Source organism: Aulostomus chinensis, chromosome 9 (assembly GCF_037954235.1).
Source record: "Aulostomus chinensis isolate RoL2024-O1b breed Wild chromosome 9, RoL_Achi_v1.0, whole genome shotgun sequence".
NCBI classification, from domain to species: domain Eukaryota; kingdom Metazoa; phylum Chordata; class Actinopteri; order Syngnathiformes; family Aulostomidae; genus Aulostomus; species Aulostomus chinensis.
Genome location: NC_141328.1, coordinates 28,550,653 through 28,566,489, shown reverse-complemented (window position 1 = coordinate 28,566,489; position 15,837 = coordinate 28,550,653). Strand labels below are relative to the sequence as shown.

Sequence of the window (15,837 nt, the reverse complement as noted above, 5' to 3'; positions counted from 1 at the left end):
ACTCAGTAAAATGGGGAATCCTGAGACATGCTATTGCAACGACTGTAATGGTTGAATAAAAGTTGTATTTTATTATACATCATGTGGATTTCTACGTATATTTTGACCAGAGTTTGTGATGTTCATCAGATTACATGTGACACACAGTTCCTCGGTAGACGAAGTACGGAAACTCAAGTTTTAAATGACCAAAGATGCACATTTCTAATACGTTTTTTTCACGTAACTTTTAATAAAATGAGCTACACTGCAGTCTGAGCAGTTTTAGATGGAAGAAATTAACATCAAAATGGTTGCATTAGCAAAAAAGTATTGTTTTATCATTGAAATGGCGACATTAGCGTTTTAATATGAGACCTGAGAAGCTGCTGCACATCTGAGCTGGAGGAGGAAAATGTTTGAGGCTCAACTTTACAGTAAAAACTGAAACCACATGACAACAAGTGACTGACTGTGCTGCAGCTTTTGCCCTGTGAACACACTCAGCTGCACGTCACACACATCTTCCTTCACTTCCACAGCAGACATGTTCATCACATTTTTTTTTTTTGTGAGCAGAAACTCTTATTCAAAACATTTAAACCACTGAACATGAAAAAACGTGTTAACTCAAACAAGTGTATCACAACAGTACTGGGTTTGAGTCCCAGCTGTTCCAAGGTGGAGTCTCCACCTGTGTGTGTGTGTGTGCGTGTGTGTGTGTGTGTGTGTGTGTGTGTGTGTGTGTGTGTGTGTGTGTGTGTGTGTGTGTGTGTGTTAAAGAGATGGTCAGACATGCAGGTGCTGCCAGGAGAGGCTGCCCACTGCTCAGTGGAGGATAGGACTGGTGCCTTGTCTTGATCATGGACACCAAAATACACAGTTAAGGGTCAAAGGTCAGATGCAGCTCTTAAAGACAGACTGTTATTGTTGCTACAAAAATTTGTGATTCCACCTCAGAAATTGTGGTTCCAATTCTGGCGATTCAAATGATGCTCATGATATTTTATTTATCAAGCAGTTGTGAAGTGGCTGTGTTGGTAAAATTTTCAATCCGATCTCAGAATCTGACCCAGAAAACCCCTGACATTTTGTCACATTAAGGGAGAGACTGAGTGGTTTTCACAACTACTATTTTGTGTAAATGAGCAGCTCTGATCACGTGACTGCTCAGGTTCAGTCCCAGTGTTTACGATGTTATACTGACATCTTGTGGAGAGACAGAAGCAGCAGCAGGATCACCCGTGCGTCAGGAGGTGGCAGGGACTGATCAGCGCTCTTCTGCTGGACTGACACACCAACATCAGGCGGCCCTTTCAACATGGAGATGTTATTTTCATAAATGTGCTTTCATGTTTATCTACAAACAGGGTGTAGGTTTAACAGTGGAGTTGAATATTCTACTTCACTGCCTAGAAAAAGGCCTTCAGCCGAAGGTGCATGGAAGTCACACTTGGTGGTGAGGAGGTCCGGTTCTCTGCTCACGTCCTCCAGATGTGGTTCAAGAACCTGTCGTAGAACCTACGACAACAGAAAAGATTTGGTGAAGCTGGCTTTGCTTTGCTGTGGTTCTCATTTTAATCTTCAACTGCTAAATCAGGGTCATTTATTTTGCAACGTGCAGATAAGAGAGAAAATTCGAAGCCATCGTCAAGGACACGAACGCGGGGGGCGCAGGTGACAGCAGACGAACAAACAGACGAGCAGCTCAGGAGCTGCTGACGTGCGCTCGTACCAAGTCTTCTCTGCTTCTCTGCAATGTAAAAACAGTTAAATATCTATTCATGTTGAGAAGATAAACATCTGAATGTGGTTGACCAACACACTTCCTGTTACAGAGAAAAAAAAAAGCAGATGTCAGAGAGACAGGAAAGCTGCTGTCATGAGGTGAGCGAAGGCTGAACTCATCGCACGCTCGTCGAGCGCATTTCCTCTCCTGAACGTCGTCAGGCAGGAACTCCTCAGGCCGGGCGACTCTGCGCTGATGCTCGATGGAAGATGCGGCTCCTCCAAGTCTCCGCTGTCTTGTGTGAGTGTTCCTACGCAGCGACTCGCGCATCAATGAACATGTGACTTAACTTTTACCATCATTTGTTGGGACAGGTTTCGCTGCTGTGTGTGCACTTCAGGATCCTGACAGTGGTGAGTAACTTTACTTAAATTAATGCATGCATGCATGCAAAAAAAAAGTATTTTACTCCGACTGCGTTTATTTGGAATATAAAACCTGTTGTGGGTCGTCTGTGAGTTCCTTGTTGACCCAAAATATCCAATGAAAAAAATCGGTCTCTGAAGTCTGAGCTGCTCCGGAACTCTACATGAATGTTCTTCGTAAATTACAGACAGATAAAATGGGAGCAAAACAAAAAGTTTAGGAAGTTGAACATGAGGAACAAGAAGTCATTTTTTGCATGGGTCTGCTAGTTCCTGCTGCCACAGATGCCGGCAGCTGCAGTTTGAATTTGGCCAATATATCCAGCGTTGGAAACGATATTTGTTTTCTGAATATTTCATTTTTAAAACTTTTTTTTCCAAAAAAAAAAAAAACTACATTCAAATTGGGTAAAGAGCATCTGACTTTATTAAATGAAGTAAATGAAGTACTCCATAGAAAGGCAGAGGCTATATGAGGACATACACACAATAACCAAAGTAATCCAGTGCCTCTGTCTGCTGATCCTGTCAGAGGTACGACAAAAAAACAACCACGCATAAAAAAAGAAAAAGAATGAGAACCCTTAGAGGAGAATCCGAACCCCAGGATAGAAAAAATACAGAAAAAAAATTACAATACTGCCCAGCATCCTGATTCACAAATTGGTCATTTAGGTCTGGCCCAGTAAAACCCAAAATGGTTTCCACGCCATCTCATTAGATCTTGGTGCTTTTCCTCTGCTCAGGCGAATCTGTTTCACCCAGGGAACAAAAACCACTTCAGTGAGCCTCCTCTCAAAGCGAGGGGATGAAGGAGACTCCCAGTTCAGTAAAATCTAGTTTTTGGCTGCTGCCATGCCCGTTTTGAGAGCCTGCTTACAGTGGCAAGGGAGGGACAATGTCCTTCAGAGCAACCAAGGAGGGCCAGCTTAGAGTCTGGTTGAATATTTATTTTGTACCGCTTTGAGAACCAATTCAATATTTTCTGAGCAGTGCCAGAATAAATGTGGGAGTGAACCTTGGGCTCTGTCACATCTATCACATAAGGGAGACACAGATTCAAATATTAAGTGTAGTTTTGGAAGAGTGCAGTGAATCAGCCGACATCTGGAGTTTCCAGAACGCTTCTGTACGCTGGACGGGCCCTCCCCCCGCAGCTCATCTGACAGTGGAGCCCCCAGTTCTTGGATCCATGTGTCCCTGAGATGGCGGGTCCTCGCTGGTGCCTCGAAGGCAGCAACGGAGCGAGAAATCGAATGCTTGGAGTTTGGTTGTAAGAGAAGTGTATCGTAAAAATCATAATTGTGTGGTGTCATTGGGAAATCAGAAACATGTTCTCTTACAAAGTGTCTGACCTGTGGGATCGGGGAAAATGTGACTGAGGAAGGGAACATCCAGCAGAGGGACAGAAGCAAAATTGTTATCCATGTAAAAATCTGACGTGCAGCGTTGGCGTCTCAGTCTCTCTGTCCCTCCAGAAACACTTCATCCATCAAGCCTGGTTAAACAAGTGATTGCCTCTTTTGGGGGCATTTATCGAAATATTCAGTGAATCCAAGGACTTTTCTTAATTGGTTCAATATTTTACAAGAAGTAACAAGAACAAAACTGTAGCCAGATAACTTGTGGGTTGTTTGATTGGGAAAAAAAAGCAAGGCTGGGGGTAAAGTTTGTGACACAGACATGGATTCAGTCTTTAGCCAGAGTGGAGAGGAACCATCGTCGTGAGAACCCCCAGCCTTGCATTTGGAGCCCAGACACAGGGAGGCCGAGACCCCCACCACCAAATGCGAGAGGGTTCATCTGCCCTAACAGACGACAGGACAACTGAATCCAGGTTTTGAAAAAGATACAAGAACCTTGGACGTGCGGTCATTTTAATGGTATCAATGCGGCCAATCACTGAGAGGGGGAGCGACTTCCAGTTCTCAATATAACTTTGAGTTTGTCCACCGTATCTAAATAATTCAATTTCAGTACACGTTTGGGGGTTTGGGGGATCTTAGGGCCAAGATGATTAAAATGGGTGGTGACTTATTTGAATGGCAGAGATTTCAAGAACGTAGGGTAGGTTGCTCGTTCCAAGTTAACATCGAGGAGAAGAGGAGAAGGAGGGTGTGCCTCCTGAAGACTTTCGTTATCATTTCAGATCACAAGTGAAGAGAGCAGCAGGTCTGTAACCTGCAGGCTCTAACGCTTCCCTCTCAGAAGCAACATCTGCCTCATGTCACAAACGGGGGAGAGCGTTAGAGAATCGCTCACCGTCCTCAGCATGAGTGGAACTACTTTGTCATGAAATATTAATAAAATTCACAGCCAAAGCCATGTGGGCTGGCTGTTTTTCTAGAGGAGAACAGCATTCAGCATTTCAAGTTTCAGAAACTGGGGCGTTTAAGTCGTCTTTTGCCGCACTATCTATTTGAGGAACATTTAAATGAGCAAAAAGAGAAGCAGAGATCAACGTCAGTGGCCTAGAGAGGAATACGGTGACTTCTAGAAGTCCCTGAAGCAAGCGTTTCTCTGGCTGCTGTTGCATGCAGTTGTGCATTTACGTTCCTCTTAGCTCACTCTTTTCTTTAGAATGACTGAAAATGACATGATGTGTAATGACGCCAGCGTGAACATGGACCAACACGGAGCTTTTATCCCATTTGATGGTGCTGCTGAAATCTCTGCTTGCTCCTGACGTCACAGCGTCTCACCTCTCCTCACACCCACAGTCACCTCCATATTCAGGGAGGATTCGTCAACCGAGTCTCCCACGGCGGCGCCTCCCTCTGTCTACGGTGAGCGTGTAGCAGTTTTTACACCACAAACAAGAATATTAATGCAGCTGCCTTCAACTTTCTACAGGGTTTCCTACATCGTGGAATTAAATACTATTAAGATGATTCGATATTAATAATCTATAAAATAATGAAATCATTCCACCCACATCTAATGACATCCTGTGGACTGCAGTTTGTAGAGGATTTTTAAATCGATGGCTCCAGCCCCTCGACAGGATAAGAGGTAGAAAAGTGGATGGATGGAATTCATTGTCACTTTTTTACATGTCATATTCTTTATATACCAACCGTGCAGAGCCTCCGGTGCCGTTCCTGCAGCTGCTGTCGTCCCAGCTGGATGTGTTCCCCTCTGAGAAAGTCCAGTTCTCCTGTACCGTCAACAGCAGCTCTGAGTGGACCTTCACCTGGTTCAGAGACAAACAGCCACTAAACACCAACGACCCAGATTTGTCTTTTACTGCACAACAAGAAGTGCTTACAATCAGCAGAGTATCACCAGCGCACGCTGGAACGTATTCATGTAAAGGTCATGACAGATCAAAGAGGGACACCCCTGACAGTAACCAGCTCGAACTTACTGTTTATCGTAAGTTGCCCAGTGTCATCATTTATTTATGTTGGATGTCTTTTGTCAGCAAATATTGGACAACATGCTGCTTCTTCTTTGACCAGCATTCATACCCAAGCCGACGGTTGTCCAGAGTCCAGGCTTTGACCGTATGTTCCCCGGGGAGTCCGTCACCTTTGAGTGCTTGGTCGACGTTTCCTCTGAATGGGACTATCTGTGGTACCATAATAACCATGAAATTCAAGTATCCAGCAGTAAAACCTATGAGAAAGCTTCTATAGACCTTTCTGATGGGGGGCGGTACCACTGCAAAGCAAAGAGGAGCAAAGACCCCTTTTACACAGAGGAGAGCACAGCAGCAACCCTGCAGGTCTCTGGTAAGGCCCACCGACTTGCTGGCGTCGATGTCTGTGCTTCTTCCTGCAGCTCTTTTATGACTAGCTCTCATTTTGCGTCTCATCATTTTGTCCATGTTCATGTTGTGCACAATTTCAGAACCACCGACACCAGTTCTGGAGCTGCTGAGTCCGTGGTCAGACGTCTTCCAGTATGAGATAGTGGAGTTCAGCTGTGGCGTTGGCAATCCGAACTGGACCTTCACTTGGTACAGAAATGGAAAAGAGATACACGAGGACTCAGATCTGTTTCTGGTTGAAGAGCGAGGAAGGATGAAGGCTTTTCTCAACATAACTTCTCAAACTCATCAAGGAAGCTATGCCTGCAGAGCTCACCTGGAGTCCCGCAGCGTCAGCTCTGGGTTCAGCATCAGCACTTATATCACCGTCCACGGTAAATGAAATGACTTCAGGTTCATATGTGCACGAGGATGGAGGAGCTAGTTAACATCAGCGTAGAGGCTGAAGCAGGAGGTCTGTCCGGTCTTTGCATCTCCCTTAGGCGGCTTCTCAGGCGCTCATGTGATGTGAACTAATGTGATGATGATGTCATTCTGTTTTAGGAAACACACCCAAACCATTAGTGAGCAAGGATCCAATTTTAGACCCGATGTATGTTGGCGAAACTGTGACTTTCGCTTGCAACGTGGATGTGGCCTCTGACTGGACCTATGAGTGGTACAAAGACAAACTTGAACTCATGGGTTCTAACAAAACCCTCAGAATCCACCTCGATGCCACCAGTGGGGGGAAATACTCCTGCAAGGCCACCAGAGCCCCAAGAACAGCGACAGACGTCAGTGACCCAGTTACTCAACATGTTCTTGGTGCGTGATGTCAAACCCTCTCATCATCAATGTCTTGAGATAATGAAAAATCGCTTAATGTATAAAATTCACACCATCTGTTGGTTTACATTTTGTTATCACTAAAACTAAAGGTGTCAAACAGCATTCTGAGAACCTCGTAGTGCCTTTAATGAGTGTATTTCCTGTTGAAACAGGATGCTGTGGTGTAGCATAGCACAGGGAGGGACCGCTCCAAGACCTGCAGTGTGGGTGTAGGAAATTCACTATGGGCAGATGTAACTGTGTGTGTGTGTGTGTGTGTGTGTGTGTGTGTGTGTGTGTGTGTGTGTGTGTGTGTGTGTGTGTGTGTGTGTGTGTGTGTGTGTGTATAGGAATGCTAATATTAGCGAACATGTGAAAAAAAGTCACCATGACTCATTTCAGGGTTTACATCCACTTTGGTGGCTAAACTGAAGAAAAGCTCTGTTTAAGTTCCTCGTTGTCTCACCTCTTGTTCTGTTGACGTTGTCATGTAGCCACTCCAGTGGAATACGGTCACAAGTGGTGTTATTGATTAGATTTGTGATTATTCCCTGAAATGAAAAGAAATGTACCTTTAATGCTGGTTGATGAGGTTTTATTCACAAGGCAACTCCGTGTCTGAGCTTATATCTTCCAAAGATAACTTAAAATCAATTCAGAAAAAAATGACTTTAATTTTCCCTCTTTCATTGGTTGGTATTTCTTCATTTGCTATCCAATACAATCCAGTTCTAAACTATTTTCTGTGTCTATTTTGTTGTGCATGTTATAAACAGATTGAATAGTTGTGAATGAGTTAGAACAGGACTGTCCTAAAGGTGCTAATATGTGTGTTTTCTCTCTAGAAATTCCTGTTCCAACACTGCAGCTGCAGACCGAGTGGCCCGATGTGTTCCCCACTGAGAGTGTGAAGATGAGCTGTGGGGTGCAGGGCGGCCCTGGATGGACATATACCTGGTACAGGGACAGAGATGTGATCAAGGCTGATGGAACCACCTCGTCTGATTCGAGTGGAGCGACTCTCTCCATAAATTCTGCTTCAGCTTTGCATCGGGGGGAATATACGTGCATGGCACACCTCAGTGGGAGGCCTGTCAGCAGCAACGCCAGCTTGGGACTTAGCCTCGAGGTCTACGGTGAGTTTGCAGCAGAGAAATGCAACAATTCATTATAATGGCTCCCCCCAGGAAGCAGATGAGAGAGTGGAACGTTCGGTAATGTAACACACTGGTGTGTATCTACCCTCAGAAAAGAAGCCTGACGTCATATTTACACAAGACCCAGAGTACCAGACGATGTTCGTGGGGGAGTCGGTGTCCTTCAGCTGTCACGTCAATGTCTCCGCTGGATGGGAGTACCACTGGCTCAAAAATAATCATACACTTTCCAAATCTTCACAAAAGACTCTGAACATCAGCATCATTGATTTAGGAAGTAGGGGGTCATACGCATGCCGAACAGGAAGAGGGGAGGCTCAAGTCTTCTACACCGACCCCTCCCAGGCTCTATTCCTGGAAATTAAAGGTGAGCTCCTGTGGAGTCCTCCACATGTCATGAATGTGTGATGACCAACGCTGCCCGGTGCTGAAATGACACATTAAACACAGAGCGGTGCCTTCTTCTTTGTGTGTTAAGAGAACAAGACTTCGCCCTTGATAACCCAGCAGCCAGATGTTGACATGGTGTACGCTGGGGAGTCTGTGTCCTTCCACTGCGAAGTTGAAATCTCATCTGGTTGGACGTATCAGTGGTACAAAGATGAAAACCTGCTCAGCACGCAAGCCAGTTTTACTATTGATCAGGCCGCTGTTTGGGACAGTGGGATGTATGAGTGCGTGGGCGTCAGGGAGAAAACAAACTTCCAAACAGAGCGCAGTCGCCGGATCTTACGCGTATTGGGTGAGCGTAAGAACTTATTTACTACATGATAGACGAATAACACAGCTTTAATCTGTCTTTTACAAGATGAGTAATGGCATGGTGAAAATATGTCTTTTAGAAATTCCTGTCCCATCTTTGAACCTGACCAGTCAGTGGCCCGATGTGTTCCCCACCGAGAAAGTGATGTTCAGGTGTGGGATGGTGAATGCGTCTCAGTGGACATACAGGTGGTACCTGGACACGAAGGAGATCGAGGTGTCTAAAGATGTGTCCTGCTGTCCTGACGGAACCTCCCTCTCCATCAAGTCTGCTTCAACTCTGCACCGAGGACGATACAGCTGCTCAGGACAGCTGAAGAGCAGGTCTGTCCAGAGCAACCTCACCTCCGGACCAACCCTTCATGTGTACGGTGAGGTTCTTTGCCTTTATTACTTAACTTCTGTTGAGGAGTTTTGGAAAACAGGGCCTATAGTTAGTTTTAGTTTGACTTTTTTCAAAAATAGCAGTATTTCCTGTCATGTCAGGAAATGGATGCAGAGATATTTGTACCCTAAATGGAAATACATAAGTTTGCTGGTGGCAGCAAAGTGATGGCAAGACTCTGAGAAGTCACTGTTAGGAAAAATACACAGCACATAAATCACATGAAAGCACAAATGTTCAACAAAAGTTGAAATGTGATGTATAAGCTCATCCTAGCACACGGAGCCATCATCAGTTTGATCATTCCATGAGTGTTGCGAGGCTGATCCTCAGTATCACGTAAGGGGCTCCATGACCCAGTAGACCACGGCGAGTGGGTTTGTCTGTAACGCTGCTGTGTTGTTACTTACTTGTCCCAAATGAGACAAATCACACACTAAATAAGTGAAGTCATTTGAGTGATTATTGCTTGGATGTATAATTCCAGAGCACCCAAAAACTCCTTTTCAGGTACACGTCTTCAAATAAATACCATCTTCCTTTTACTGTGTACTTTGTTTCAACTCTCAGATACAAAACCCAACATTACACTGATGCAGAATCCAGAACACCAGCTGATGCACACCGGAGATACGGTCTCCTTCAGCTGCCATGTCAACGTCTCCTCTGGATGGGAGTATCGGTGGTTCAAAGATGATGCTCGTCTTAGCGAATCTGAACAAACACACACCATCAAGTCCGCAGTAACAGCAGACAGTGGGTCGTATCATTGCCAAGCGGCGAGAGGACAGACTACCGCCTTCCTCACGGACAGCAGTCGGGCTTTAAGGCTCGACATTAAGGGTTTGTTTCCTTTCATTTTCTTAATTTGACAGTTTTTGTGTCTGTTTAATGTGTTCACCAAATTTTTGATGTTCCTGCAGAGCGTCCGTCAGCAAATATAATCCTGCTAACAGGCTGGTCGGAGGTCTTCTCCACTGACAATCTGGTGCTCCAGTGTGAGGTGCAGGAAGGCCAGGACAAGTGGAACTACACATGGTGATGCACGTCAAAAACACCAGTTACACTGTGCAATAAATCTTCGTGTATTTTGTGGTTTCTTACCTTTCTGAAAATGTTACAATAATGATACAGGTTCAGAGAGGGGGGGCCCATCAGCCTCGTCTCAGAGAAATACACAGTTACACCCCAAGAAGACCCTGAGCAGGGCCTTTACACCTGCCAGGGCAAACAAAATGGGAGACCATCCTATTCAAAAGTCAGCAGTCCTTTCAGGACCAAGAACCTGCGTAAGTTTTACTGAGGTCTGTGTGTGGGGGTTTGACACCTACACATCAGTTCTCTCACTTCCTCTGTTTGTCTGTTCTCTTCTTTAGTCTTAAAGAGGAGGGTGCTTCTCGCCATCGCTGGCTGTATCTTCTTTGGCATCATTGCTGTAGTCTTTGGATGCATTGTTCTCAGATTCACCCGCAAACCAGGTTCAACTGCAGTTTTTGGGTCTTACTGAGTGGGGGGCATTTTTCATGTCCAACATGAGCCATCTCTCCTTCATCATTCTGTGTCTTTTTCCTCATCTTGCAGTGGAGGAGGACACCAAGCCGGAGGAGGACGAGCTGTTCCTCACTATGGCTCAGCTGAAGGACCGGGCTGGTATGGTGACACACCTGCACGCGCTGCTGCAGATACAAACCCACCAAAGATTCATTTCTGAGCTATTTTAAATGAATCCCTCATGTGAAACTGATACTTTGAGTCTCTTTCACAGTACGCTTTCAAGGTGTTGGTTCTCGTGTGTTTGACGTCTCCTTCCCTCTGCAGACGCTCCCTGCCCACTGGTTGAGTACATCACAGATACCGACCTGAATCCTCCACCTAAAGGTAACCATTTAAGTGAAGTGAACAAATTTTCTACACGTTGTTGCCTGGAGTCACTAACTGTGTATCTGTCCTGGGCTGCTTTTTCAAACAGTTCCTGCAGAAGGAGCTGAGCTGCCTTGCTGTGACACAACAGCGCTGGTGACCTTGGAGGGGGAGCAAGGTGATGTCATATCATTGCAAATTCCAGTTGAACAGGATGATGCTTGTGCTGTGTAATAGTGGAGGCGTAATGCATGACTCATCCTCCTTTCTGCTCTTTATGTCTTTCCAGCTGTGACGACCGAGAACGGTGGTCAACCAGAAACCAGCAGGGGGCTGATGTCCTTCAAAAAATGAGTCTCTGAAGATGTTTTTGTTTTATTACAGCAGACAATTGTTACAAACGTGCTACAGACTTGAGAAGCTTTTGTGGTCAGGATCTATCAGAAAACAACCTTATTGGACGAACCTGTTCAGGTCTGTGAAAGGATTTCCACATTTTTAAAGTTTGGCCGGAGAGTGACACCAGGGAAGGGAGCATGTTGCCATCTTGGAAGTAAAGTTGAGGCTGATTATAATTCTGTCATGGGTCTTACAGGTCATGAGATGCTGCGACCTGTTTGGAAGGGTTGGCGTTTTTAACTGTTGGTGGCACTGCATCAGAAGTTGAGTGTAGTTGCTACACTCTTGGCTGTCGTGGCCATATTTCAGTTCCAGATTTGTTGTTAACAACATTGTTGCAAAGTACTTGGTAATGGATATTTTTTTAACTGAATATACCTGCAAAGAAACTATTAGAATATGACATCATATTATATGTAAGTCATCATCACATACCTTGTTAGCCTTCATATAAACTATTATTCTATGCACTGTACAGGCGTGATAGTCTGACCAGTTCTTGCCCAGTTGGCATGTCAGTTCTTGGAATAAACACCAGATGGCAGTATACACGTTCTCTAGGTGCTATTTAATGTTGTAGTAGGGACAGCAATGTTAAGTGATATTGTATGATATATTTAACTAATAAATAATGCTATTCCAGCACCTCCCTATGAAATTATCAAAATAAAAATACAAAATGTTGCCACGAGTGTTCATTCCTGCTAAAACTAATCTGCACCGTCAGATGTGACTGCAAGAACACGTTCAGCCAGCAGGCCGATCTTGTCCATCAAGTGGACCTGTGACAGTGACACTGCAGACAAAAGACAGAGCAGAGTTATTATTTACACATATCTATCAATCAAAAATGTTTGATTGGCGCCTCTGCATTCACACCACTTGACCTGTAGCACTCACATCTACTTGAGGACATCTGCCAGTTTCTCTACATAGAAGTCGTAGTTCTCCTGACAGTCCTCCCAGGGAGCAAAGCTCTGGTCCTCCTTCTCCACATACGTCTCCCAAACATGCACGAAGTCAGAGGGCTTCATCATCCTCAGCTTGCAGCCGGCCCTCGCCAGAGCCTTGAGCCCCTCCGCCACCTCCGGTTCCTCCCAATCAAAGAGCCGAGAGCAGAAAATGCAGAGACGAACCTTCTTACGCTGCTGGAGGATGTTGGCCAGCTTGGCTGCACAAGCCACACAGGGACTGGATGACACGTACCATGTGACCTCGTACTCCTGGGCAGAGTTGTTGTCAGGGAGCACCTGGAGAGGAATGTGTGGGGAGGCACACACAGATAAATGACATTCTAATGAGCAGAGAGCGATTACCTGTGCCAGGGGGATTCACAGACGTACTGGGTGAAGAACAGCTGATGGCGACACCTCACCTGTTGAAAGAAAGCCTCCTCAGCATGAGCTGTGGCGTGTTCATCCTCCATATAACCTTTCAGCGGCTCTGTGCTGCCTCCTGCAGCATCCACTCTGTAGCACAGCAGGGTCTTGTTCCTCCCTGATGAGTACTCCACATTCCTGAACTGAAACTTGAAGTAGAACGGGCTCATCTGGTCCCTGGTGGGAAGAAAAGAGTTTCCATCAATTTATCATGAAATTATCCTGTTTTCTTTTCAAGCCAAAGCCAGAGAATACGATTCCAGTTATCGACGCGTGAAGGTTCAGCAGTGCTTTCAGAGAGTCTACCATCTTTGACCTGGGGGGGGGGGGGGGGGGGGGGTTACGCTGTACTATAGCATGATATTTGCTCTAGACATAAATTATTGGTATTATACAGCATTATACAGCTGAGGTTATAAACGGAGTCATGACATCACCGTTTTGTCATTTCAACGCGTTTGTTGGGTGTGTGTGTGTGTGTGTGTGTGTGTGTGTGTGTGTGTGTGTGTGTGTGTGTTCAGCAGGTTCTCAGCAGGACTATGTTTTTCATCACAGTTCTTACAATGTTTTATATAAATACAAAACTACTGCTTCTTCTTCTTTTTTTGATATTTCTTCTTCACTTTCACAGATGCTGACTCGTCCTGACTGTCACTGAACTTTCGTATCGTGACACTATCATGAGCTGACTGTGGTGATACTATTGTGATTCTGAGGGTCCCACCCCTACCTTCAGCCAGGGGGCCGTGACCACTACCACACCTCCAGGGGAAAAGCCATCCTCCTCCACTGACAACATGTGACACTGCAATCAATTTGTGGACCAGCAAAGACGGATGGAGACAACAGTGAAGGCTAAACAAGTAAGATTCTGACATAAACGCGGCTGGAAGGAATGTTAATGTGAATTCCTCAGAGTGAGCTGACGTTACTATAAATATGATCGGATTTTTAATCCCCCGACTGTGGATGCACCAGGCCCCTCATGACTTGAGCCAATCACCTTCTCATCTCTGCCCCTCTTGATCAATCCATTCCTGTACAGTGCATTAATAGCCAGATGGATGACACAAATAGCTCCCTTATAGCTGTGATATCAAATAGCTAATACTCAAAGGACAGAGACTGGGCAGCAGATGCTCGGCGGAGCATCAGTGTCGCCTGTGTGACTCATCCCACTCTGCTGGGTTAGTGAGGCTGGCAGCTGCAAATCATTACTATCATTGAAATCAAGTCTACAACATGCACAGAAAGATGAGAAAAACAAGCAGATAATCGAACCAAGTGTGGACCATATCAACTCTAGCTTCACTCTGGTGTGTTCCATCACACCCACCCTGTGACAATCTCAAACGGTGGCAGTTCAATGGGCTGAAACTCCCCATTTTCTTCAGTGCTGGTCACCTCCGCTCCCGCCGCCCCTCCATCTTCCCCGCTCCTCTTCTGCTCATCTGTTTTGTTCTGCTCCGGAGTCTTCTCTGGCTTTTTGGCCACTTTGTCAGGCTTCTTCACTGGTTTCTCCTTCCCCTTTTCCTTGTCTTTATCCTTGTCATCATTTGTTTTGTTCTCCACCTTCTTCTCCTTCTTCTTAACGCTGAACCGGCTGTTTCTGTCGGCCATGATTTTGAGTGTGTGAGTGAGTGAGTGAGTGAGTTAGATAAAGAGGGGGCGAGAGTCAGCCTAAGTGGAATGATAACCCCAGCACATTTACAGAAATAGAACCCATTGTGTGCTATGGTCTGACTGACTCACAGCATGTGCATGTGCATGTGTGGCTGGGGCTGGGGGCTCAGCTACCCCCCCCCCCCCCATGCCTTGGATGCTAAAAGGGCAAAAGATAACAACACTGAGTTCCTGTGTATTGAATGACAAAGGTAGGTCAGTAAGTTCTTCCACACTTTATACAGTTGCCACATTAAAAAGGAAACAACCTTTGAGTTTCTGACTGTCAACAGGTCACTAAGAGGCAGATTATTAATAACGGTGCTGGTCTGTTTATGCGTCTGTGTGTACAGGGTAACCAGGGCTCTCTGGATACTGAACACCACTTTTGTTTTTGCCAACTCCTCTGTCCTGCAGCTCAGCACCCAAATAGAGCCAGACTGGGAGCAGGGCAGTGCAAGCAAACACACAACACCAGGGAGGAGCTTTTCCTCACTGTGCTATGAATAAGAGTGCAGCGTGGCCCAGTGTGCCCACTAACAATCAATCCATGAAATCACCCTGCATCAATATGGCGCTGTGCTGAGGCCGCTGTGTGGGGGAGGGGAAAAAATTGGTTTTGTGTGTGTACTTTTGTGTCGACGTGTGGACAGAAAATGGCTTTCTGCACTGCAGATGTAATAACTTGAGGCACACAAGAGAGGGTGGGGGCAGTTCAATTACAATTTCCTCCCCTCCCTCGGCCGCACTGTCTGCCAAGTAATTCATTTCAGAGGCAATTACGAATAGAACCACAGCCCAGCCGGCTGGTCTAACTCAAATGGATGAGCTGTCACAGCCAGGGGTGGGTGGTGGAGGGTTGGTGGGGGAGACACTTCAAGCTGCTCCACGTAGTCACAATCAACAACACGCCCATGAGACCAGCAGCAAACACACCCTTCAAAGATAAACACACTGACGCGTCCAGGCCGAATCAAGAGACTCATCTAAATGGGAGCGACGTCCTGGGGTGATAATCATCACCATCGCAGCATCCCCAAATAATTAGGATCTATGAGGGACATCTCGCCGCGTTCCATGTCGACTGAGGCACTTCCTCTTAAGAGGCTTTCAACAACAACAAAAAAACACACTTGGAAAAAAACTGTGTTAGTTGGTGAAAAATACATGTAATCCTTGAGACAGCTGTTGTAATCAGATCTACTGCAACAGCCAGTCATTTTATAATGGATTCCTGCTGTCAAGTGTTCATTACTCATCATAAAGCAATCATAAATCCATTCAGGCATTTTGTTACTTTCAGAAACACAAACCCAGCATATAATATTTGGTTTTCTGTCATTGATTTGTTAGTCAGTTTGCAAGTAGGCATTATAAGTTAGCTGGGGGGGGGGGGGGACCATGCAGGATGTGATTTCTACCTTCTTGACAACTTGGATTTCACTGAAATGGAATTAATTGCAATTTCCCAACCTGGACACTGGCCTGGCCAAAAAAGAAAGAAAGAAAGAAAGAAAG

General features: G+C 45.5%; 2 protein-coding genes across 3 annotated transcripts; one reads left to right on the top strand and one right to left on the bottom strand.

Annotated features, from left to right (window-relative positions):
* The first annotated feature begins 1,819 nt into the window (after positions 1–1,819).
* LOC147256671 (hemicentin-1) lies at positions 1,820–11,963 on the top strand. Of its 2 annotated transcripts, XR_015117942.1 has the most exons (20): positions 1,820–2,008; positions 2,083–2,121; positions 4,854–4,919; positions 5,218–5,508; positions 5,595–5,867; positions 5,986–6,279; positions 6,449–6,712; positions 7,561–7,851; positions 7,964–8,239; positions 8,351–8,614; positions 8,715–9,005; positions 9,590–9,862; positions 9,943–10,057; positions 10,154–10,308; positions 10,396–10,497; positions 10,601–10,669; positions 10,838–10,897; positions 10,989–11,057; positions 11,169–11,353; positions 11,475–11,963. XR_015117942.1 is itself a non-coding variant. In XM_086214860.1 (19 exons), exons 1-19 carry the CDS (start codon positions 1,978–1,980, stop codon positions 11,231–11,233), a joined length of 3,288 nt encoding a protein of 1,095 aa, XP_086070986.1. In that variant the 5' UTR covers positions 1,820–1,977; the 3' UTR covers positions 11,234–11,962. The 2 variants fall into 2 exon arrangements, 1 of the variants encoding a protein (XP_086070986.1); XM_086214860.1 differs by having other exon boundaries at positions 11,169–11,962.
* Positions 11,269–14,347, bottom strand: apobec2b (apolipoprotein B mRNA editing enzyme, catalytic polypeptide-like 2b). Its single transcript, XM_086214865.1, has 4 exons — positions 13,994–14,347; positions 12,654–12,834; positions 12,179–12,528; positions 11,269–12,074 (listed from the first exon to the last, which is right to left on the bottom strand). Exons 1-3 carry the CDS (start codon positions 14,275–14,277, stop codon positions 12,181–12,183), a joined length of 813 nt encoding a protein of 270 aa, XP_086070991.1. The 5' UTR covers positions 14,278–14,347; the 3' UTR covers positions 11,269–12,074; positions 12,179–12,180.
* Positions 14,348–15,837: the final 1,490 nt, after the last annotated feature.

Coding starts and splice junctions, on each gene's coding strand:
- LOC147256671 (XM_086214860.1), top strand. CDS start 1,978: ATGCGGCTCCTCCAAGTCTCCGCTGTCTTGT. Junction 2,122..4,853: donor ACTTCAGGATCCTGACAGTG/GTGAGTAACTTT, acceptor TCACACCCACAG/TCACCTCCATATTCAGGGAG. Junction 8,240..8,350: donor TCTATTCCTGGAAATTAAAG/GTGAGCTCCTGT, acceptor TTGTGTGTTAAG/AGAACAAGACTTCGCCCTTG.
- apobec2b (XM_086214865.1), bottom strand. CDS start 14,277: ATGGCCGACAGAAACAGCCGGTTCAGCGTTAAGAAGAAGGAGAAGAAG. Junction 12,835..13,993: donor CCGTTTGAGATTGTCACAGG/GTGGGTGTGATG, acceptor TCTTCCCACCAG/GGACCAGATGAGCCCGTTCT. Junction 12,529..12,653: donor AGGAGGCTTTCTTTCAACAG/GTGAGGTGTCGC, acceptor ATTCCTCTCCAG/GTGCTCCCTGACAACAACTC.